Source organism: Syngnathus floridae, chromosome 21 (genome assembly GCF_059516105.1).
Source record: "Syngnathus floridae isolate MCC-2025c chromosome 21, RoL_Sflo_1.0, whole genome shotgun sequence".
NCBI classification, from domain to species: domain Eukaryota; kingdom Metazoa; phylum Chordata; class Actinopteri; order Syngnathiformes; family Syngnathidae; genus Syngnathus; species Syngnathus floridae.
In genome coordinates this window covers 1,400,112-1,423,304 of record NC_142433.1, presented here as the reverse complement: position 1 = coordinate 1,423,304, position 23,193 = coordinate 1,400,112, and the positions used below count along the sequence as shown (strand labels likewise).

At 44.7% G+C, this 23,193-nt stretch overlaps 5 protein-coding genes across 6 annotated transcripts; 2 read left to right on the top strand and 3 right to left on the bottom strand.

The window, feature by feature from the left end:
- Positions 1-557: 557 nt before the first annotated feature.
- On the bottom strand, positions 558-1,754 carry txnl4a (thioredoxin-like 4A). Of its 2 annotated transcripts, none has more exons than XM_088365856.1 (4): positions 1,593-1,754; positions 1,210-1,391; positions 983-1,086; positions 558-899 (listed from the first exon to the last, which is right to left on the bottom strand). In XM_088365856.1, exons 2-4 carry the CDS (start codon positions 1,360-1,362, stop codon positions 728-730), a joined length of 429 nt encoding a protein of 142 aa, XP_088221982.1. In that variant the 5' UTR covers positions 1,363-1,391; positions 1,593-1,754; the 3' UTR covers positions 558-727. The 2 variants fall into 2 exon arrangements, with proteins under 2 accessions (XP_088221982.1, XP_088221983.1); XM_088365857.1 differs by having other exon boundaries at positions 1,664-1,753.
- Positions 1,755-2,143: 389 nt separating this feature from the next.
- Positions 2,144-5,899, bottom strand: LOC148379706 (E3 ubiquitin-protein ligase ZNRF2-like). Its single transcript, XM_088365855.1, has 4 exons — positions 5,098-5,899; positions 3,773-3,868; positions 3,333-3,438; positions 2,144-2,970 (listed from the first exon to the last, which is right to left on the bottom strand). Exons 1-4 carry the CDS (start codon positions 5,423-5,425, stop codon positions 2,913-2,915), a joined length of 588 nt encoding a protein of 195 aa, XP_088221981.1. The 5' UTR covers positions 5,426-5,899; the 3' UTR covers positions 2,144-2,912.
- A 762-nt stretch (positions 5,900-6,661) lies between these two features.
- Positions 6,662-10,826, bottom strand: mturn (maturin, neural progenitor differentiation regulator homolog (Xenopus)). Its single transcript, XM_088365622.1, has 3 exons — positions 10,411-10,826; positions 8,485-8,607; positions 6,662-7,748 (listed from the first exon to the last, which is right to left on the bottom strand). The coding sequence occupies exons 1-3, from the start codon at positions 10,567-10,569 to the stop codon at positions 7,641-7,643; spliced, it is 390 nt and encodes a 129-aa protein (XP_088221748.1). The 5' UTR covers positions 10,570-10,826; the 3' UTR covers positions 6,662-7,640.
- On the top strand, positions 10,337-17,992 carry sh3bp5a (SH3-domain binding protein 5a (BTK-associated)). The gene is made up of 9 exons (XM_088365621.1): positions 10,337-11,913; positions 12,342-12,404; positions 13,751-13,879; positions 15,706-15,870; positions 16,032-16,162; positions 16,378-16,420; positions 16,757-16,961; positions 17,044-17,328; positions 17,425-17,992. The coding sequence occupies exons 1-9, from the start codon at positions 11,833-11,835 to the stop codon at positions 17,586-17,588; spliced, it is 1,266 nt and encodes a 421-aa protein (XP_088221747.1). The 5' UTR covers positions 10,337-11,832; the 3' UTR covers positions 17,589-17,992.
- A 450-nt stretch (positions 17,993-18,442) lies between these two features.
- Positions 18,443-23,108, top strand: LOC148379703 (digestive cysteine proteinase 2). The gene is made up of 11 exons (XM_088365978.1): positions 18,443-18,614; positions 19,137-19,196; positions 19,266-19,358; positions 20,880-21,052; positions 21,152-21,413; positions 21,482-21,677; positions 21,760-21,953; positions 22,019-22,110; positions 22,206-22,367; positions 22,448-22,637; positions 22,708-23,108. Exons 1-11 carry the CDS (start codon positions 18,566-18,568, stop codon positions 22,893-22,895), a joined length of 1,659 nt encoding a protein of 552 aa, XP_088222104.1. The 5' UTR covers positions 18,443-18,565; the 3' UTR covers positions 22,896-23,108.
- Positions 23,109-23,193: the final 85 nt, after the last annotated feature.

The following is a 23,193-nucleotide window of genomic DNA, read 5'->3' as shown; positions in this document are numbered from 1 at the left end:
TAGGCAAAAAAAAAAAATGGTTGGCTGTAAAAGTATAGAAAGACGGAGAAGGGAGGTGTTTTGGCAACGACCCTCTCCTTCTATCCAACTATAGAGGCATGCCAATATGTCTCCCCTTGGGTGCCCCTCTTCACAGCGTGCTGACGCCCCACTCTGTAGCAATCCCCTATCAGTTGAAAACAGATCACGGATTACCACAGCTTTAGGGTTTGGACTCTGGAGTCCACATAGACTGGGAGGCACATGATGAGCTCATCAAGTGGGAAATTGGGCTTTTTTTTTTCGACAAATAAAATATGTACTTATCTTTGAGAGTGACGTATAGTGAGTAGCTCAATGCTCTTTCACTTGATGGCAGACGAAGAAATTATTTTAGCATGGAGTAAACCTTGTTTATTGCATGATGTGGATTTTTAGTCACTACTTTGGCGTCATCTAGTGGAATATTTGCGACAATGCACTTGGGGATTTTCAGTGAAACGTAGTGCAAGCTTAATTGTAAAAACTTATGCAGGTAAACATAGTTTTGAAAAGTCTACTCAAAACAAGAATACATGTTCCCATTTATATCTGAGTTTATTATGAAAAATGAGGCCTTCATCATTTCTTTTTTAGCACAAACAAGTCTGTAGAGTTGAAATAAATGGAAAAACTTTATGAAACTAAACAAAATACAACAGATGTTTAAAAATACCAATCAAGTAAGTCAAAGAATACTATAACAAAATCAATATCTGTATTTTGTGGAATAATCCTTGGGCGAGACCACCAGACCTCGCCCTTTTCTTGCTCCTCGGTACACCGTCTCCACAATGTCTATCATTTCCTGCTTGTCCTCCATTGTCCAATTGATCTTGTTGTTGTTACCGGTGCCCAGATCAATCATGATGTGCTTGTTCCTTGAACAGAGACAAGTAGGACATTTGAATATGAGACAAAATCCTTAATATGTATTTGTCCAACCTTTGCCTAAGTATTTTACCTGAAAAAGAACATGACAGTGCAGGGGTCGTACAACTCGTACATCTTGTTGAAGTCAGGCACTTCTGTGATGTCCACCAGATAGATGACAGCAAAGTTTTTCACCTGTCAGAGCAACAATATTGATTGATTGTTACAGGAGACAAATTATGCATTAGTTTTCCATCATGGATACTATTAAGCTGTTTTTGACTGTTAAAAAAAGCAACAGTTGTAGTCTGCACGAACCTTTTCGGCGATACTATACAGAACCTCGTCCATTTTCATACACGTCGGGTCCCAGTCGTGTCCGAAGCGGATGACGAGCACTCGGTCCTCCTCAGACAGGATGGCTTGGTCGACTTGCCAGCCATTGTGGAGATGCGGTAGCATGTACGACATTTTCAAAAGTCGTTGTCCAATCCCCGCCCCTGAAATTAACAACAATGTTGGATGGATCCGACAAATTAATATCATATTTTACAATCATTCTATAATTAGCAACGATTTGAGGAAAAGCCTACTTGTGTTTAGCGGCTAGCATGGTGGCTAATGCTCTCGGGTTAGCTTTACAAATGTTTGTTTAAAACACTTAATCAAGTAACTGTTAAAAATAGGTGTGACAGGCTTACCTTAGTAAAATAATAAAAAGAGCTCTCCGGCTTAACGAATAGTTTAAAGAGGCCAAATTAAGCGTGTTTACCGCAATTCTAGACAACGTTGCTGTTAGGCTCTCTGTCGTCATCAACATGCGACGGAAGCACATTGTGGTGACGTCAGGTGTTTTGATTTTATTGTTTTGTTGGAGCATTTGACAGCCTATTCCTTATATAAATTCCTTATCCTAGTGAAACCTGTGAAATTTCTATGTCTATGACATAAGCATCCACTGCAAAACAGGACATTGATTTGTTTTTAACTGTTGCTCAAAGTTTAGGTGCAAATGTTCACAAAGCAGCTTGGTATTTATCATCAGTAAAATAGGGTCAAAATTTCACCTTTAGTTTGGTCAGGCATAATAAGACAACATTTGTGACTCTAGGAGCACATTCAAGAATATGCACCCTATTATATTGTGACGTAATACTTGCACTTTGGTTATGTCTTGTTGGGCGTTCTTTGTTTTTAACAAAACATCTTTTATGCGACAGTTTTATTGCTTCAAGGTCACATGTTAACGCCGTAAAGAGACGCAATGACAAAACATTTATTTTCTTGTGCAATTCATTACAGTACAAATAGAAATGACACTGAACAAAGATTCAAAGGTTATAGGAAACTTTCCAGTCTATGACATAGCAGCATATTATGACGCTTCTTTTCAAAGAGCGTCCGAATCACCATTAAGATATGTCCGAGCCTTTCGTCAATTCCACCTTCTGCATGCTACACAATTGCATGGATGTGGTTCAGAAAAGCCGAGCATTAAGCTATTTCGTGTTAAGACTATTTGGTCTATGACACATTTGTTTGAATGTCGGGAAAAACAATAAACTACTTCCATCAACGCTAATCATCCCTTAAAGCTGACATAGGCATCTTGTATTCTGTATGGCTGTTTTTTTTTTCCCCACATTGTTCAGCCAGTCCAGAACAGGCAACGACAACAACCAGAAAAATCTCTATTGAAATGTCACATTACTCTCCCATCGCAAAACAGTTCCTTCCGCCAGTTTTTAGGGCAAGGCTCAAGCCAGCAGAGGGCCCAATGAACATTCACGTTGGAGTCGCAAACGGACTTCCACCAGTAGTTTCCCTCGCACACTCCACGACACCCCGAACAAAACTAAAAAATAATCCATCGACGTCTCACCCGCGAGGCCGCACAAATAATCCGCTACAAAATCATGTTTTACAATCCCTGATGAGCACTTAAACATAATTACAACACTGGAACGTACAGTGTTAAAAATAAGGTTGGGGTACAGTCCATTGATTGACTATACTCTTTGCTAGTTGGAGGGGTGTTCCGGACACGAGCGATTCACTTCGAACCACTCGTCTATGCACCTGGAAACAAAGAGAATTACATGGGAGTTAGTAAAAACGATGATAGAGTTCTTTTAGACATTTAGGGTATTTCTATCCTCATCAAATTTGACCCAAACAGAATGTAAGGGTTGGGTTGTTATAAATGGGAATGTTGACTTAAGCTCTGACTCAATGTTTGCTTGCCAAGGGAATTTCTTTTAATATGTGAACCCGCTTACAGCCATTGGAAAACAAGTTGGCCAGTCCAAAGTGAAGAATTTGTTTACCAATATACATAAAGCTAAAAGAAAAAGTTTCAAGGTGACCTCATCAATCTTGAGCTCAACTCAATAGAAAACCAGTCAAGGGAGCCCAAGTGTGCATGTGTGTCTATAAATTACCCTTTATGGTAGATACAGAGGCAGGGGAGTCTGGCAATGGTGTCGCCTTGCTCCAGCTCCTCTAAGCAGATGGCACATTCCCCAGAATCTCTGGACAAGATGTCCTCTGAGATGGAAAAAGAAAAAAAAAAATCAAATAAACAGACATAGTGTCAAATGTCAGAGGAGTTACTGGACCCTGCAACTTTGTAATCTGATCAAATTCCCATACAAGAATTGTATAGAGAAAAAAATGTGATCTGGAGCATGCAGAATATTTGGCTATATGTATCTATTTATATCGTTAATAACCGACAAGCAGCGATCACATTACATATGTGCGTGGCCCTGAGACACACTACCATAGAATATGGGCACAGTAATCAATTCAGGCCCATTTATAGTATGAGTAAATGATTTTTTCATAGTGGTGGTGGTGGTCAAGTCAATGTCCCTCTTACTGTTGTAGGTGAGGCGCGATTTACTGAAACACATGAGCAGATGTTTCTCAATTTCATCCGACGCCATGAACTTGGAGCACACAGGACAGTGGAAACCTGCGGAGGAAATGAACACAACGAGGAAGTTGAAGAGGATGTGGTCTCAAAGTGAGAGGTACACAACAGCCATCCAGAACCACACTATGTGATCATTTTAGGCTGCAGAGCATGCCGTGGATATTTTTGATTTGATTATCTTTTCATTTGAATTTTGCAAGGTCATAATGTACCTCACAAGTTATTCTTCTAGTAACACACAGCATGCGACTGACCGCTTTAGTGTTTAATCAAGTCATAATTTGAAGCCTATATATGTGGATTTGGAGCAGCTTCTAGGCCAGATTAACCGGGCAAGCGTCCACTAACTGGAGTACGATGAAATCCAAATCGGGAAATGGCCTCTGATGCATCATATGCGCACCATGTGTCCACGAGCAGGGCCAAAAAAAAAAGAGGAACAGCATGGGGGACGTGACAGAAGACCTGCTGGCCATCAATGATTACACTTCCTTGTGGGGAAAATCACATTCGACGCCACGAGGCGTCCTATCAGGAGAAGTCACAATAAGGAAATAGCATGGAAAGACTGTTAACACTTTGATTCAAGTCGATGTTATAGGGGGACTGTTTTAAGTAAGTTCTGTTTTGTCTCCTTGAAGACACGCCCCACCAGGAAGTGCATTGGTGTGTGCGTGCAAATGTGTAACCAGCAGGCAGCTCTTATCTGCTGACCTACATTATGCACTCTTCTCTCTCGCGGTCGCCGTGAAAAACAGGCCGGTTTTGCAAGACGGTTAAAGAAGGGGGGAGGGAGGGGGGGGGTGCACTCTTAAGCAAAACAGCCACCTGTGGCTGCGATCAAACGGCGACGGCTCTTATAAGTGCCATATGCACCAATGGAAAAATACAAGTAAAGCAAGGGAAGCCTTGTTAAAATACACATCCGGTAAGCTCACATTCATTTTTATAGGACATGCATGATAAAGTTCAGCCACACTGGAGGTGACGTGTCTTTCAGAAAAGAACAATGAGCAGGTGGTGTTTAGCAAGTTTACTTGCCAGATCCAAAACTATGGTGCATGTCTTTATTTGGGTAAAGTGGAGCTTATAGCAGCTGAATTTCTGGGCGCCAAGCATTCACACCCACCTACCTATCAGTGCCGCTTTTGCACCCATGTCAACCCCCAAACTGAAACCCAATTGAGTACGCATAACCTAACAAGGCTAAAAAATGTAACTCTGCAGAATGATCAACATCGACCTCGAGCAACCTGATCTTGATTTACCTGTTAGCAGGCGGGGCGACAGATGAGCCGGTAGAGACCCTATTAGCAGCCTGTGGCCCTCGGGGGTCATCTGGCCCTCGTCATCGCCATCTGTGCCGTCCAGACTTTGATTGAGAGCGTGCGAGCCCGGCCTGCCCCCGGCCGGTATGCTGAGGCCGGAGCTGGTGGGCCCCCCGCCCGTGTACCTGATCCGGGGGCCCTCGGGTCCATTGGTGTACCTGAAACCGGCGAACCGCTCCCCTCCGCCAGAGTGTCCGGACGGCAGATCGGAGCTGGAATACGCCCGGGTTCTGCCGTCGTACACGGGACTGCTTTGTTTGGCCCCCATGCTGTTTTTCCTCTATTGTTTTTGTGATCAGGGCGAAGCTCGTCAAGCTCTTGAGTGGGGCTTAACACATGCTTACCGTCCTGACGATGTGACAGCAACAAAGAAAACGCAAGTCAAAGCGACATTGCCGCGTCGAGACAACATCTTAAGGTTCCAGTCTTGTGCGTAAAGTGCGCACTGGCTGACACGCAACTTTAATTTTCCAAACGGGCGTTTTTTTGTTTGTTGATGTTTTGTTTTTTTTCTTCGGCTCGGCAGAGCCCTTCCCCTCCGCTGGTTTAGCACCGAAACAAAACAAAGGTTGAGGAAAAAAAGGTATAATCTCTTCAAGTGGACGTCATCCCTTGATCCTCCTCGGGCAGACGAGCGTATAAGCAAGAGTTGACACGCATCCCACGTAGTTCAAGTTTGTTTTTTGTTCTCGACTGTGGACAGTCTGGAGAGAAAAATAAAAGGGATTGCGCTCCTCCTCCTCCCGCCGGAAGCGCACGTCTTGAGGAGACTTTGTCGCTTTCACATTAAAAGCATTCGTTCGACTCCCCCATCTCAAATCGCAGTACAATTTAACATTTAAGGTTTTTTGTATTACAGTTATATTTTGATTAGAAGCAATATTATTCAGTTATACGTACGTAAAATTGTGTTATGGGTTGCGTGTTTTTGCTATTTTATTTTGAAGTCCGCATTAATTTTTTGTCGTTTCCGACCCGTGCTTGACGCCCTGCAGGCTGTTGCTGGCTCAGGACTTGTTGCCATAGCCAATCTCAGGGTAGATTTAGACAAACAATTCATGCTCAACTTAACACCTTTGCAAATCCTATTCTTGCATTAACGACATTACCACAAGTCCAAGCTATTTGATAGACTTAAACCCAATAGAGTCCTCCTTCATATTCAGCTCTATAGGCAATTGCGAGTCTTTGTGTCGTATTTGGGTTGGGCTTGCAGTTGGACATTTGTGTGTGTTGAAGTTTCCTCGCAGTCAATAACTTTTCCAGTGATTTCGCAGTGGTCCCTAAAATAAAAATAAAGCATGACAAAATTGAACTCCTGGAAAAATGTGTTATTGTTTTTCCAAATTCTTTGGTCCGCCCTGCTGTGCGTGGAAGTTTTCCATGAACTTGAGGGAGTGTCTTTTTAGCATCTTGAAAAATTCATCATTTTGATGGCTGATGAAACCGATAAAAAATTCCCCCTACTATAAAATAAAAGTAAACACAGCACAACAACCAAAAGTTAGGTTGACACGCTTTATTGGAACAATTGCAAACAGGCACGCACGTCTCAGGGGACAAACGCAATTAAGATACATCGCATGAGGAAGAAGCGTAGGATGACACTAACGCAGGCTAAAAATAAACCATCTGTGTGGTGGTGAAGGCAGTGGCGGGGTGGCTCCAAGCGGCAAATAGCAACAGAAATCAGATTTACACCATCAGAAACTTCGGGCCATACAACCGGAGTCCATTTCTGTGCCTCGATGTACAGCGTATCCTTGTGTACCTGTGCTTACTGGACTCCGCCCTTTTCTAGGACCAAAAATGTACATACTGGACTACCCGTGTACAGCATTTGGTTAAAATACGCTAAATTTAAAGGTATATGTGAACAGCTTGTGCTGGGAGAGGCAAGGCAATAACTAGGAAGACCACAGTTAAGAGATAAACGAAGGTGTCATGTGACACAGGAACCAGGAAGAGCGTCGACTGCAGCACGGCCTTTTGTTGTGATAGTCACAAGATAGCAAAAAGGGGGGGTCAGTCACCGTACGATGATGTAACGGGTAAATCTCCGTGCCCCTGGCGATAACGATATGCGTAATACGCTTTTTGGAAACGCAGTCAAAACATTTGAGGTTGACTGAGGACGGCAAATGGAAAGATTTCCGCGCCTCTTTTGCGGGCTAACGGTCACAATGCGCCTCCCGGGAAGCCCAAGCAGTGCCTCAAGCGCTGCCGTGCTGTGGAAGGTTAACCAAAAACGGTGAATGATTGGATAGGTTTGCGTTGGCGTAGGTCACGTAGTCCTGTTGTGTGCAGGGGACGCTCGGGGTTCAACCAGGCGCAACCTTTAGAAAGCAAAGCAACATTCAACAACATGATGGCGCAATATTTTTTTTTTTTTTAGGAAGTTGGCCCCGTGCGTGTGTGTCAGCTCAGTAGTGAGGCCCTCAGGATCCCCCGGCCGCCTTCCTCCCCGCCTTCCTCTCTCCTCGTCACTGCTGGCTGACCCCCATCTGCTGGTGGTCGGGCCCCGGCTCGCCCTCCACGTCGGCGTGGTAGTGCTCAAACGTCTCGTCTTCTATGTCAGGCAGCCCCAGCAGCTAAACGGGAGGAGACGGACAATTTAGAGTTTTAACACACACGGACGGGACTGTACGGCATGTACTTTGGTCAATAGCCTGGCTGCTTTTTAATTAGATTTTTTTTTTAAAAGAGGTGGGAGTAAGTCACATTCAGTATGTGCAAGTCAAAAGTCCGTTTCAAGGAACTTGAAGTTTTGGACAGTTACTGTGGCAAAAATATTGAGTCAAATTGATTACTTAAGCAAGTTGTGCTTATTTGTACATTAGCCACGCTCCACCCAATCTGTACTTAGGACGAAATAAGGTGTTCATCAAAAACAAGACAGAATGAATAAATAAATAAAATAAATAATTTGCACATAAAAGTAAAATGAAATTCATATCTCCATTTAAACAAATAGTTAAATGTATTAAGCTTCAAAGTTAAATATAACTGAACTGGACTGATTTTTTTTAAACATCTTAAGTAAATCAAAAGTTTTTTTAAAAAAAAATAAATTATCCATGTTTGAAGCCAAGTTGCTAATACAGCGCAAACCTTTTCACCATTTCACGTTTCCAGATCCAGTTGGACGCACGTTTGCTCAAATCAGTGCTAATCCGGTGCAAGTGACTTACTTAGACATTATTACTCTGAATAATTCAAGATTGTTTATCCGTTCCAGTTTGGGGAGAGCCGCCAACTCTGCATTCTGAGGTCACTGTGTGTGCGCGTGTGTTTGCTCGAAAGTGTGTTAATCAGTGTTTATCTTACAGGCCTGAAGGACGTGAAGACCTTCTGCAGCACCTCCAGCAGGGTCTTCTTGCCGCAGGACGAGATGTAATCCTGAGCCAGCTGTAAAAATGGTAGGCAGTCCTCGCTCTCACTCCACACGTGCTGTACAAACATAAATTTCATCATAAGCATCAACCCAAAAAAATGTTCAGGAGGAGAAGTCAGCTATCTGGCTCCAGTTTGCGGCCTACGCTTTTTTTTTTCTAGGTCAGGGTCAGCCGAGGGGAAAGTAGCTACACACACTTGCAAATCTTGATGACTTTTTAGACATGTTGAGAGCCCCCACGCAACTTTTTCAAGCGGGCCTTGATAAGATGCATTTACTTCCTCATTACAGTAAAGGAAATGAAAGATCATCTCTGCACTTATTAGGGCGCACGCTTGCTTTGTAGTGTTGGTTAGACACAGTCCAAAGGTCCCGTCCAGTTACCTAGTCAAAGTATTGGTCAAAAGGATTGGTCTGAAAATGATTTATTTACTATGAATCATAATATTTATTATACATTTCAACTCTTGATTAACCTGCGCATTCACCCGTTTGACCTGCTATTCATACAACAGAACTTTGTGTTCAAATAAACTGGCCAAGCTTCACTTCTCCTCCTTGCTGTTTTCAGCGCCGCGTTGCATAATACCGAGGAGTGTTTCTAATATTTTGACAAAACAAAGGCAGCTTCTCGTCATGATGTTTAGCAACTAACCCAGACCCTGACGAACACATTGGATTGGCGAGGTGTACCTAATGATGTGGCTAGTGAGTTGACCGCGCCTTTGTTTGGTCGGTGCCAATGGACTAAATAGCTGAGAGGTGTTGTTTAAAAATAACAAAATATTTGAATCTGTGGTTCACATTGTTGATTATGGTAAAAGCCGCTCCAAGTGTTTGGTATTCATCAGCATCTCCACCTATTATTGGCCACACCCTCGTGTAGGAACAGTGCAGAGAGTTGGCTTGATCTCTTGTTTAAGCAAGGCATGGATCACTCTTGAGTGACAAGTGAAACATCTACAAGGTCAGGCGCCGGATCATGTGACCTGCGTGACCTATTTCAATGGGAGTTCATGTTGTGTTGCAGCGCTCTCTAGTGGATTGTTTCCCAAGGCGCATCTTTTACAGTGGAAAGCCCTCATGGCTCACGCTCCCAAACCAAAATAGCTTGAACTATTTGGAACGGTGATCTTGACAGCAACAGGTGCATGCATAGGTTAAAAGTGCCGTCTGCCATCTAGTGGAAGAGCCTTTAATAGTTCTGCTCGTCACTATGCGCCATCAGTATGAATAGATGAACGACACGTTGTTTGTCGTATAATAATAATATATTTTGCCCCCTTGAGAGCATTTGATGTGTCCTGCAATTTTGCCCTGGATGCAAAAAAAAAAAATCTTCATAAACTATGATTAAAAGTTAGAGAAGAAGCTCGTTGTGATGAAGCAAATACCTGATCGACCCAACATGGCAATGCATCGAGTCTTTGTCCAGAATTTGGTTTAGCAACAAGGCTTAGCTAACTGCATGTAGCCATGCAGGCCTAATGCATTATTGTGCTTATCCCCCGCCTCCTTGACACAGCTTTGGATAAGACACGTATGACTGATTTATATAATAACTCCAGCAGTCGCCACTGTTTTGGACTGGCCTTTTCTGCCCACCATCAACCTTGGGGATGATGGTGCAAATCTGCGTTTGGTGCATGATTGCATAATATGACACCGCAGCGAGCAGATTGTGACATGTAATGAATGCATCATAATCCAACCGGGGAGGAGAGGGGGGGCATTATTTGAGTGGGGGAACGGGGTGCATGACATCATTCGTTCCTTCCTCCGCGTCCACGGGGACCCCGCCTATGCTAGAACACACACGCATGCATGTGCGGGATATTTATAGCGAGAGGCCCACTCACGAAAGTGTCGGTTCCGCCGGGGCACAGCACGTAGAAGGAGACGCCGGGCTCCGCGTAGAAGTCCAGCCGCCTCTCGTCGTCCTCCTCGGCAAAGATGAGATCGAACGGGTTCCCCGAGCACCACTTCTCGGCCGCCTCCACCAGATGCTTGAACTCCATCCTCGGTTAGCCCCCTCTCGCTGCCTCCCTTCCTCCTCCTTCTTCTTCTTCCGACGCCCAAAGGTGCTCCTCGATGCGGATGTTGAAGAGAGACAAAGAGGAGGCGAGCTGGTGGTCGCATCAGCAGCCGCCTTTCGCTCTGCGCATCTCCTCTTTAGAAAGAAGTCAGTAGGAAGAGAGCGCCATTCCGCTCCGTTATGAACGCAGTCCGGCAGGCGAGTGAGTGCATGATGCACACGCAAAGGGGGACGCTGGAAAAAAAAAAGAAGAAGAAAAAAACGCGATGACGAACGCTGATCCAAGCAGGCGTCCATGTTGGAGCGTCTGGCTTTTTCCTCTCTCATTTTGTGCGCACCTTTCCGCATATTGAGCAGAAAAAAATACAATAGCTTTAATAATGGCAGAAGTCACTAGATGTTAATGCAAACATACGCTTCATATGAACCACGTGGCACCGTCATGATGAGGAATAGGCTCGCTGGACACTTTATTAGGTACACCTGCATCATTTCAGGCTGTTGCATTTAGAGCGGTGTTGTCTGTGGACAGTGTATTGTGTGTATTAAATGAATTTACATTTATATTAATTGTTCAAATTAACCACTAATAAAAACTAGCACATATTAGGTGTACTTGAATAGAATTTAGTTGGGATAGTAGTCATTTTTAATTTTATTTATTTTAAGCGTTTATTTCGTGATTTGATTTATTTTATAATATTAAATATTTCAAGCACACAAATTTCCAACAAATCAAAGCATTAAAATAGGTAGATTTATGTTCGTGTCTTGCACGTTTCATTGTCGCCACAAGAGGACGTGCGCCACTAGGTGTTGAGCCTGTATGATTGGCGTTGGATCAAGTTTCACGTAAACCTGCGCTCAAACCGGAAACATTACGCGAGCGCTCGCGTAAAGTAAATGTGTAATATCCTAATTACGTTCCCTACATTTATTTTGAAGGCAAACACCGGATGTTGCAATTCCGTGTCATCACACTTGACTACTTTCTTCCCTTCTGTCGACTTGGGTCCCTGAGGTTGTGATCCACGGCAGTGTGTCGGCTGGCTCCCCCGCGGCCAGACAGGCGTGCAGGGATCCCCTCCAGCATCCCGGAGACCTTGAAGCGCCCAAAGAGCCCGATGCACGCCACGGTGGGTGAAGAGTGGGGGGCTCATCATTGGCTGACACCCGGTTACCCACCAGCCCACTCAACCCTGTGTCGAACTGGGTTCTAAGCGAGCTGAGGATAGTCTAAATAACAATGGAGCCTTTGCAAAATGGGACCGATTATGAGGAAGACTGCCGAGGTGCTGAGGAGGAAGAGGTTGACCCAAGAATCCAGGTGAGATGACATATTGTTTATATTCTGGAAAACTTTTAATGACTTTGTTGCAGAATGTTTGGGAGTGTCAAACAACTAATTCTGGGAGTTGATTGATTATTCAAATTCCCTGCTATCATGTCTATGTGATGTTTATTATCTGTCTACTTATGCCCACAGTCGTCATGGTAACTGATGAGACGGGACGGTCCCCACAAAACTCATCGTATAATATGCTATAAAGTCCTCCTGATTCTCAATCCTTGAAGTATTTGGATGAAACTGTGATTTCTAAGACACATGCCTAATATATCGCATTTAAAAGCATCAGTATGCTCCCACAATGTGTGTTTTCATGCCATAGCCAACTCTGCTAATTTCATCAAGAGAAACTGCTTTTAACCTTGATCCAATCCGTGTTTGTCTCCATCTGTGTTTACTGCAAACAGGGAGAGCTGGAGAAGTTAAACCAGTCCACAGATGACATCAATCGCTGGGAGAGCGAGCTGGAGGTAATAAACAGAAGACTTCTTTCTCCGCAGTCACGGTGCACTTTTCTACCTTGCCTAAACGCATTTAGAGATCCTCCAAGCAACAGGGAGAGATGATTCTTCTCGTTTGGCTTAATGCTTTAGAAAATTGCCTAGCAACGTGAACTGTATCTCAAAATAGTTCCTCTTGCAAAGATGGAAAAAAAGACGAGTAAGGACTAAGAGATGCTAGCAATGCTAATTTTGCAACAAGCAGCAGTTTGGCAGTTGCCGTGGTTTCATAATACTTCAAGCAACAGATATTTAAACACACATGGTAGCGTGCTACAGATATAACAATACACACTGGCACGTATTCTTTATCCTCTGTGAAGAGCGGCTACGATTGTATTGTATCTTAAGCAGATCTCGATGTCTTGTCTGTCCTCACTTTGACTTTGTTCTATTTGGGACACTTGTGAGAGTCCCAAATGTCTTCCATAAACAACCCTTATCCTCCCTGTAAAAACAAACCAACTATCCAAAATGGATGCCAAGCATTTTTAGTTTCCACGGCCATTCTTGTAGTTATCCGTGTGGCAGGATGAAATTAGTCGCTGGCAAAACAGTCCGGAGATTGCGGTTTTCCCATTCTTGCTCCACTCCCTTCCAACCATGCGGTCAATTCAGTCTAACAACCAAGAACAGAAGAACAGTAGTTGGAGTTTACTACTTTGATATGCGTTAACACAACTCAAGTTGTTCTTTCTAAAAAAGATAAGCATAAAAGCAACGGCGCTCCGTGCTGGGTCAGGAAGAGGGGGAACGCTGTGATGTCATAGGGAAGCACACTTCCTGTGCTTCCGCCCTCGAGGTCACTTTTATGAACAGGATATAGGTGTCGCCGCCGCCGCCGCCATCCTGCAGCGTACGCACTTTAAATGGGTTCGTCACGACTTCAATTATGAGAACTGCTTCGTCAGCAGAATTGCAAGTGATTGTCCGATTAGTTTGGAAACAGACACCTATTGTCCATTCGTTGTTGCTTTCAATGCAATGCAGTTATCACGCTTTTGTTTTCATATCGATGAATACATTTGAGTAGACCTCCTTCGACGCTGCCGCCCAAAGTAACAATAACGACACGGAAAATTGTGTACAGCGCTGGTGACAAGAATTTTATTTGCGATCCAGAGTAGTGATTCAGCTGTGGCCAAGCTCCTGCTGCTTCAAATCACGTTGAACTCCTTCCAAGAGTAGCTTGGCGGCTTTAATCAAAAAACCACAACCACGCTGGCCTTATGACAGCGCTTAGAGGAATTTAGGTCTCATCTTTGCACAATTTGGCCCACACTAAACCCGCCTAAACTGTGTGTGTGCATTTGCAGGAATTCCGCCAACGCTTCCGCGCCGTGCTGGTGGAAGCCACCGTCAAGCTGGATGAGCAGGTGAAGAAGATCGGACGGGCCGTGGAGGACTCCAAACCTTATTGGGAGGCTCGCAAAGTGGCCAGACAGGTACACACACACACTGAGTTGGAAAGTGGAAAGCTTGCAGCGGATTAACTGTGAGACGCTTGAAAGAGCTCATCTCATATCTACTTAAAAGGCGAGCGTGCACGCGTGACGTCTATTTTTAAAGCACCTTTGTATGCTAAACTGCCGTCGACCGAGTTTGACACTTGCGTGTCATTGCCGTGCAGTCAAAACATAAATAGATGGTGTGATTTGACGCCACCGTTTGCCGCGTGGGATGGGACCAAAGTGCACGTGAGGGGGATCAGAACGCGCGTGCGCGGATTTAAAGGGGGCTTAACCACCACGCAAAGCCGATGAAGGCCTCAGGGTTCATCCGGCGTATTGTCAACTTATGATTTATAGACGGCGACGTTTAATATTTCAAACGTGACCCACTTCGGAGAGGATCCAAATGCCTGCCTGACCGTGTCACACGTGCACGCTCGCGCATTTTATTTGCCCTCCCCCTCTGGAAGCACCATGTTTTTTTCCCACTTACATTCCAACAAATTTGAGAAGGGGGAGTTGCGATGTGGAAATTTGCACGAGCTGTCCTGTCTTTTGTCTTGTGCAACACTGTCTGTCTGTCCGTCTGTTGCATGTGCGTGTCGGATAAACGACTCCAGTGCTGACGAACTGGTAAAGACAAAAATTGTCAAATAAGATTTTTGTGTCTCCATGATTTATTATTATTAGTGTTACAATAATATTTGCTTTTGCCAGGCAGAGCTGACTTGTGATCAAACTATTTGTGTGACATAACCCAGAATGGGAAAGGAAGTGTGCTGTTTTTTTTTTTTTTTTTTAACTTCCACCCTGACAAAACGAGTGAGTGATTATTTCATTTTGTAGTCCTCGCACCATTAATTATCTTAGCATTGCATAGCCTGGGAAATGGGTCACACGAGTCACGCAATCAGTTTGTAACACCGAGCAGAGCAGATCGCAACCAAAGTGCTATCTTCGCTCGCCTTGGATATCATGACAGTGTCAAGGCAGGTGGTGTCACCTTTGCGCCTGCTGACGTCATTGCTGGGGGGCTATCTTCAGTCGGGGGTGACCCCGACTGGTGGTCGTGACACCAGGCGATTGGGGGGTGCGTGGGAAACAAACGTTACACAGTTTCAAACTCCCACTGACTATTGCAAGACTTTTTTTCTATGTTAACATTTTTTTAATGTACACCAAAAATTATTTAATGTATTTTAAATGACTTTAATTGGCGGAATAACATTAATTTTAATAAAAACAAAAATGATGGAGTTTTATTTTTGAAGAGGTCACACTCGTTTCAATAACCATTCAATTGTTACCAAAATAAGTCATAAATCCATCAAAACCTATTCGTACCATTTTTGCCCTAAAGCAAATTTGTTTTGGCCTTCCTGAATCTTACTTAGCCATCTTAAATTCATAATGCAATCATGATATTTCCGTTGTCGCTCTAGCGCCTTATCCTGTCAGCCATGTAGTGGCGCAGCACAATATGTAACATGAAAACATGAATGCACCATTCTAACGGCATTGTTTTTGCAACATCAGCCAAAAACAATCATGCATTCAAAAACTCTTTTTTGATCATCTGATAAAAGCACACTCTGTATGGTGCCGATTCTATCACACAATCCTATTGAGGGCAAACATTTAAGCGTAGAATTTTGGAACCAGTTTTTGTATTGGCCGTGATTAAATATGAATGTCGGTGGTGGGCCGCGCGGCACGATGGGAATAACGGTCCCATTGACAGCGAGCGTGAGTTGGAGGAGCCCACCGACAGTCACAAATATTTTTGTTTGTGCCCTTTTTTGACATCCGTCCTCCTTCAGGCCCAGGTCGAAGCCCAGAAGGCCACCCAGGAGTTCCATCGGGCGGTGGAGATCCTGCGGGCCGCCAAGGAGACAATCGCCCTGGCCGAGGAGAGACTGCTGGAGGAGGACAGCCGCCAGTTTGACTCGGCCTGGCAGGAAATGCTTAATCATGCCACGCAGAGGGTGGGTGCTCGTGCGACAACTTGACATTGCCAATGCCATAGCAGATGTTTGGACACATGCTTGATAAATAGTTTTAACAAGAAGACTCTACATTTTTCTATAGCTGCAAATGTCACTAGGAGTAGTTTGTTTATCTCATCTACTTCTATGCTTTTGTGCAGGTCATGGAGGCCGAGCAGACCCGAATGCGCAGCGAGGCCGAGCACAAGACCACGGCGGCCAACTACACGTCCTGCGTCAGCCACATGAAGCAACTGGAAAAGAAACTTAAACGCTCCATCAACAAATCAAAGTGGGTCTGCTTTTTTGTTTTGCCTTTTAAAAAGTCGCCTTCCAGAGGCAAAGCAAAACGGGGCTGTGTTGATCAAGTCCAGATGTTTCTCTTCTGACTTGCTGGGGTGTAACTGCCTTTTGTAAGAGCCCAGGAATGCCAGTGGTCAGAGTGAAGTGGGTTTTTTAGTTTCCTCCCCCACTCACTCTTTGCCTTCTTTGTGTCTCCCCCTGCAGGCCATATTTTGAGTTGAAAGCAAAGTATTATCTCCAGCTTGAGGTACGTGCGTACCACGACACACAAAATTAACTCAAGTGCATCCGGTGTCCATTATGCAAATCATGTTTGCGTTTTAGTTCCTGTTTAACTAATAATCATCCCGATCGGGGATAGGCAAAGTATGTTCTCGAATCCCATTCAGTGAGCATCACGTACTCATGTCATCTTTGTTCTGTTAGTTTAGTTGTTTTTTCTCCTGAAGTCGGAATGTATCACTGTGAAATGTAGTTTAAATATTTACCTTTCTTCAAACCGGCCCATCATCCTGTTAAAGTTATAATATGAAACAGGCTGGTAAAAATTAGCATTGATCTTACGGTGATAAATTCATTTTAGCAACTGAAGCGTCACGTGGACGAGAGGCAGGCTAAGCTGGTGGTGGCTAAAGCCGAGTACCGCGCCGCCCTTCGCCGTCTGGAAAGCATCTCCGAGGAAATCCACGCCCAGCGCCGCTCCGTCGAGACCCGAGGGCGGGGCGTCGGGGCCGAGCTCGACGGCGAGGACCTCGAGGGCTTCTCCGTGGATTGCGACGGCATATCGAGTGAGTGTCGTGATCGAAAAAGCTTGAGGGGTAATTCAAACTGATTTTTTGGTCCTCATACGAGTGTTTCACGTGTGTGCAGTGGTGTCGGTGTCCATGGACGACGACTCCGAGGAAGACGCTCAGTCCGCCTCATCCAGTCCGTCCACCTCCGCCACCCTGGACATGCCCTCACCGCCATCCGAGACCTCCATTCTCCACACACCTTCCTCCCCATCCTCCTCCTGCTCCGGTGCCTTGGATGTTGCCAGCCCGTGCAGCTCTCAGTGCACAGACTCACCGTGTGGTTCTGCCCATGGCTCACCTCTTCTGGGCCCTCGGAGCCAATGCAGCGGAGCCTCCTCCCCGGACTGTGACCAGGAGAGAGGTGGGTGCAAACAATTTAAATGAAAAAAAAAAAAAAACACATTTCAAAGTGGACCTTTTAATGTCACTAAGGTTTGTCTCTCCTTTTGGCCTGCAGGAGACCGAGCAGAGGGTGCCGAAGCCACATTGGAAGGCAACCTGAGCAGGCTTAACATGACCGTTGCACACACCCAACAAGACAATGAGGATAAAAAGGAGACAGAACACTTGAGCAATGAACTCCCCCTACCGTCAAACTCTCCCCTACTCAACAGCGTCTAACCAGGATGAGCTCCATCAATCTCCATGAAAAGTGCCATAAATGACAGTGTAGCTATTTGAATCCATCCAGTGTCTAAATAATCAAGTATCAAAAGGTCAGTGCTCATCTGAGGACCGCATCTCCCGTAATCTTCCTTGCTTCACGAGAACTCATCTACTCAGACTGCAATTTGGTCATGGTAAGGACTGCAATAGGTAATGTAAATAGTCCCAAAATGAGGAATTCACAAAGTAAACCAAAAAAGTGTTGTTTTTTAATTGTGCTTATATTTTATAAAGCTGAATAGCTCCCTCTAGTGCACATTGAACTATATTTATAGTCTTCTTGTATTTGAACATTATTGGGTGTTTGTTGTTCATGTTTAATGCAAAAATAACAAGCAATAAATGTGTGCTTTAGGTGATATTTTTTTCACTCCACAGATGAACACATTTTAGAATGAGCTATGCATTATGGAAATGTTCTCTCATTTGTTTGTCTTCCATTTAAATCCTTTCAGTATTCAACATAAACAATATAAATAACGGATTAAATGCATTGCATTTTAATCAAAACAGTAAAAAAAGCACATAAATATAATATAAAAACATGACTGTGTGTTATTTGTTACATTAGCGTTTAGGAAAGATGTATTCTGAAAAATAGGACGAAATATGACTGTTTAGCAAGTTTCCGTTCAAATAAATACAGTATAAGCATTTTTTTCTCAATTTTTACGTCTGTCAGCTTCGGAAATATGATCACATGACTAAGAATCACATGATTCTCTGACAAAGCCCGCCCTCTCTCTATCTGATTGGCCAACACACTTTCGGACTCTTCTGTGATTGGACAGCGAAGGAATGACCCCCATGGTTCAGATTTTGTTTACGTGTGAATGAGTCACAGTTTGTACAGAGATGCGTCTTGTTTTCATGTAGATCCTCACGTTTGTTTTTAATCTTTTATAGTTTTAATCGAATATAGTGATCGGAACATGACGCGGCTGTGGTTCGTCGCTGCCGTTCTGCTGTGGACTGTCTTGGGTAAGGCTACCGTGCTTACAATTAGCTCAGGGTTGTAAACGAATATGACGTTATATTGTTTTAATCGAAATTGTTGTCATTATTTCATGGCAGTCAACGTTCTGATTTGTTTTTTGCAGTATTTTGCATTAACACTAGCAGCAAAGTTTACGTAGTTTGTGTAAAAAAAAAAAAAAATCCAATCCAAAATCTATTTATAAATCACTTAATTTAAAGTCTGCTTCCCGTTTAAGCAAAAAGTAATGACGTTGTGGTACCCTAATTTGCACATAGAATATGCCCGACATATGTATGACGTCAATCATTGGTCAACCTTAAATGACACAAAACACAATGTGATTAGTGAAGTGGCTGACTGTTGGCTAATTGTTTCCACGAGACAGTCATTCCTGCTATTTTGCACTACAATGAATGAAAACAAGATTAAGTTAATCTTATTTGTGTATCATGTAAACCCATCTCCTTACCTTTACTTTCAATAAGTCTTGTCTGGAAAATAAATCAGTTTATCTTTGTTTGCAGGTTCTGAAGCAAAAGCGTTGCCTTCTCTTCCCGATTTCGGGCGTGCTTATCATGTGAAAGGTGAGCAAAAACAATTCACTGTTTGCTCTTGTCATCAGCGCTTTATCTCATGATAATGTTTCCTTACAGGAGTGATTTGGTTGCCTTATGCTGAAATTAGGGAGCCCTTTGAGGCCTGGTTTGACCTGAAGGCAAAGTCCAGCCGTATAGACTACTACCATGGTGAGTGTTTTTTCTTCATTCTAGGCGGGTTGTGAAACCGATAAACCACACTGTATTGCATGCAAACGACTGGAGTGGAACAGAAACTCTTTTTATTCATCGTCTTGCAATCTCATGTGACCTTGTTCTGTTTACATTTGTGCAATAGACAGTTTTGTGTTTTCAAAGTCAAAGTCAAAGTCAGCTTTATTGTCAATTTCTCCACATGCCAAAGACACACAAAGAAACCGAAATTTCGTTCCCCCCTATCCCACGGTGACAAGACATGGCTCACAACAGACAAACAGTAAACAAGTATAACAAAAGCGTGCTGAATAAATAATGAATAAATAACACAACAATAAATAAATAAATAATTAATTAAGAGCGTAAAAACGCGTACAGCAGACATTCCCGAAAATAGCGCAACAGTGCCGCACGCTACGCAGAAGGGGGTAGCGAGTTCAGGGCCCTAACAGCCTGGAGAAAGAAGCTGTTGGCGAGTCTGGTGGTGCGGGAGCGCAGGCTCCTGTACCTCTTCCCAGAGGGCAGAAGGTCAAACAAGGAGTGAGCCGGGTGACTCACATCTCTGGCAATCGAGGTTGCCTTGCGGGCGAGATGGGAGGTGTAAATGTCCTTCAGGGAGGGAAGCGAAGCACCAATAATCTTACCAGCCGTATTCACTATGCGCTGCAGGGCCTTCAAGTTCTGTTCAGTGCAGTTACCACCCCAGACAGCGATGCAACTGGTGAGGACGCTCTCAATGGTGCCACGGTAGAATGTAGACAGGACTGCCTGAGGAGCACATGCACGCCTGAGCTTCCGCAGGAAATACAGGCGGCGCTGAGCTTTCTTTGCCAGTGACGAGGTGTTCGCGGACCAGGAGAGGTCCTCACTGATGTGCACCCCCAGGAACTTGGTGCAGCTCACCCTCTCCACCACAGCACCGTCGATGATCAGCGGCAGGTGTGTTGTGTGACCCTTCCGGAAGTCCACAATGATTTCCTTGGTCTTACTGACGTTCAGCAGGAGGTTGTTGTCCCTGCACCACGTGGTCAGAAGGTCAACTTCCGACCTGTACCGAGTCTCGTCGCCCTTCGTGATGAGACCCACCAGAGTCGTGTCGTCAGCAAACTTCACTATGCGGTTGTCGCTGTAGGTCGCAGTGCAGTCATGCGTCAGCAGGGTGAAGAGCAATGGACTGAGCACGCAGCCCTGGGGGGCCCCCGTGCTCAGCGTGATGCTGGCGGAGATTTTGTCGCCAACACGCACCACCTGAGGCCTCTGACAGAGGAAGTCCAGTATCCAGTTGCAGAGGGAGGTACTGAGGCCCAGCTCGTCGAGTTTGGAGATGAGTCGCTGCGGCACAATGGTGTTGAAATGGTTTTCTTCTTATTGTTTTTACAAAGCATTGAGATTTAAACATTCAGAAAAAGCTTCACATGAAAAGGAAAATTAAGATGTTTGTTGACATTAGCAGTCTATTTCCATGTCAACATTGAATCCAAAACAAGATTGTTATCATCTCATTTATTCCAACAGGACAAGTGTCAACATACCAGCTGGGGGCCGAGCAGCCGTGGGGGGTTTCCTACAAGATCACCCCCGAGACCACCGAGGAAGAGCTGAACGTAATGAAATGCTTCCAGGTCAACGGGACCAAGGAGGAACCCGTCAAGACCCAAGCGGCCCTGCCTGACGTGGACGGCTTTCAGGTCTTTGTCACGGTTTCCATTCCTTTGTTGATGCCATCCATGATTTCATCCTTCTTTTTATTTCTACTTCATCTCTGAGTATTTGTGTTTCCTCCCCAGTTCCTAAGGATGGAGTACTATAGCGGCTCCCTATGTGAAGTGTGGCAGAACGTGACCACCGTTGGCAACAAGAAGAACACCTACACGCTGTGGGTGACCCGATCGGAGAAGCGGGCCGACGGCCGGACGGATCCGGCCACGCCTCTGCACTACGAGATGATGGGCTACAACACGCTGCTGGGCTCCCATTTTGACAAGTACCTGGTGGATTATAAGGAGTTCTCGTCCAATGTGGACCCCATGGTGTTCTCCCTCCCAGAAGGTTTGCCAAAAAAAAAAGAAGTAAATAAAAATGAGGGCAGTATGATAAAAAAAAACATTATTGGACAGGTATGACTTGTGGAGGATTCCCCGGTCCAGGAGTGGAGCATCACATGCTGGCCAATCCCATGAAAGATCTCATCCACACGTCGTCTTCAGGCCACTCGCGGCGCATCTTCGATCATTTCAAGGAGAAGTTTGAGCGTCAGTACAGTGACCAGAGGGAGCACGAGGAGAGAGAGCAGGCTTTTCTTCATAATCTCAGGTGGGCGGGCCTTGCTCATTTTTTATTTTCATTTTTTATATCCACACTTTAAAGATTGAATTTGTGTTGCGTCTCCTTGCAGATACGTCCACTCCAAGAACAGAGCGGGACTGTCCTTCACGCTGGCGCTCAATTCCCTGTCTGACCGCACCATGTCAGAGATGGCCGCCATGAGGGGACGCAAGCGCGGAAAGACCCCCAACCGAGGCCGCCCCTTCCCCACCCACAAATATGAAGGAGTCAAAGTCCCCGAATCGCTGGACTGGCGCCTTTACGGTGAGTCGCCCCCCGCCGTTCCTGAACTCTTTCATGTATTTATTTCTTTTCATTTTTTATTACAGGCGCTGTGACACCAGTGAAGGACCAGGCCATCTGCGGCTCCTGCTGGAGCTTTGCCACCACGGGGGCTTTAGAAGGAGCTCTCTTTTTGAAGGTTAAGAAGGAAAACTCACAAGAATTGTTTTATGCAAATAATATCATTCTGTTGCATCATATATCATCCTTTGTTATTATTGTTTTTCCCCCCAGACGGGTTCCCTGCAGGTTCTCTCCCAGCAGATGCTTGTGGACTGCACGTGGGGCTTCGGTAACAACGGCTGCGACGGCGGCGAGGAGTGGCGTGCGTACGAGTGGATCATGAAACACGGAGGCATCGCCACGACCGAGACCTATGGCGCATATATGGGCATGGTGAGAACATATCATTTAAAAATCATTTCAAGCTTTATTCGACACCATGCATTAAAACAAAAGCTCTTGCGGGCACACAGAACGGCTTTTGTCACGCCAACGCATCGCAGCTGACGGCGCACGTCCAAAGCTACACCAACGTGACGTCGGGCGACGCCGACGCGCTGAGATTGGCGCTGTTCAAGAACGGACCCGTGGCCATCAGCATCGACGCCGGGCACAGATCCTTCGTCTTCTACAGCCACGGCGTCTACTATGAACCCGCCTGCGGTATGACAATAGCATACAATTCTTGTCAAGAATATGCAAAGTGAATCCACGCAATTTTCTTATTCCTCAGGTAACACCACCGATTCACTTGACCACGCCGTGCTCGCCGTGGGATACGGCACCTTAAACGGAGAGCCCTACTGGTTAGTAAAGAACTCATGGTCCACCTACTGGGGCAACGACGGCTACATCCTCATGTCCACCAAAGACAATAACTGCGGCGTCACCACCGACGCCACCTACGTCACATTAGCCTAGAAAACTCTGTCACTTGTGCCACAAGCATAAGATATTCAATCTACATCATGTGCTTCTGATGAAAGAAATCAATGGAGTCGCTCTTCATTTTGATTTGAAACCACGTGATGCTGGAATTTTAAATTTGTGAATTTTTTTTTTAATGCCACTATTCGAGTTGCCTGTGAATGAATGAATGAAAAAATGTGCAGAAATAAAATTTGTCAGCGTGAATCATTTTGTTTCTGAATCCACTATTATGTACTGTATTGTATATGTACATAAATGAACATGCTGAGTTCCATCACTAAAGTTATTA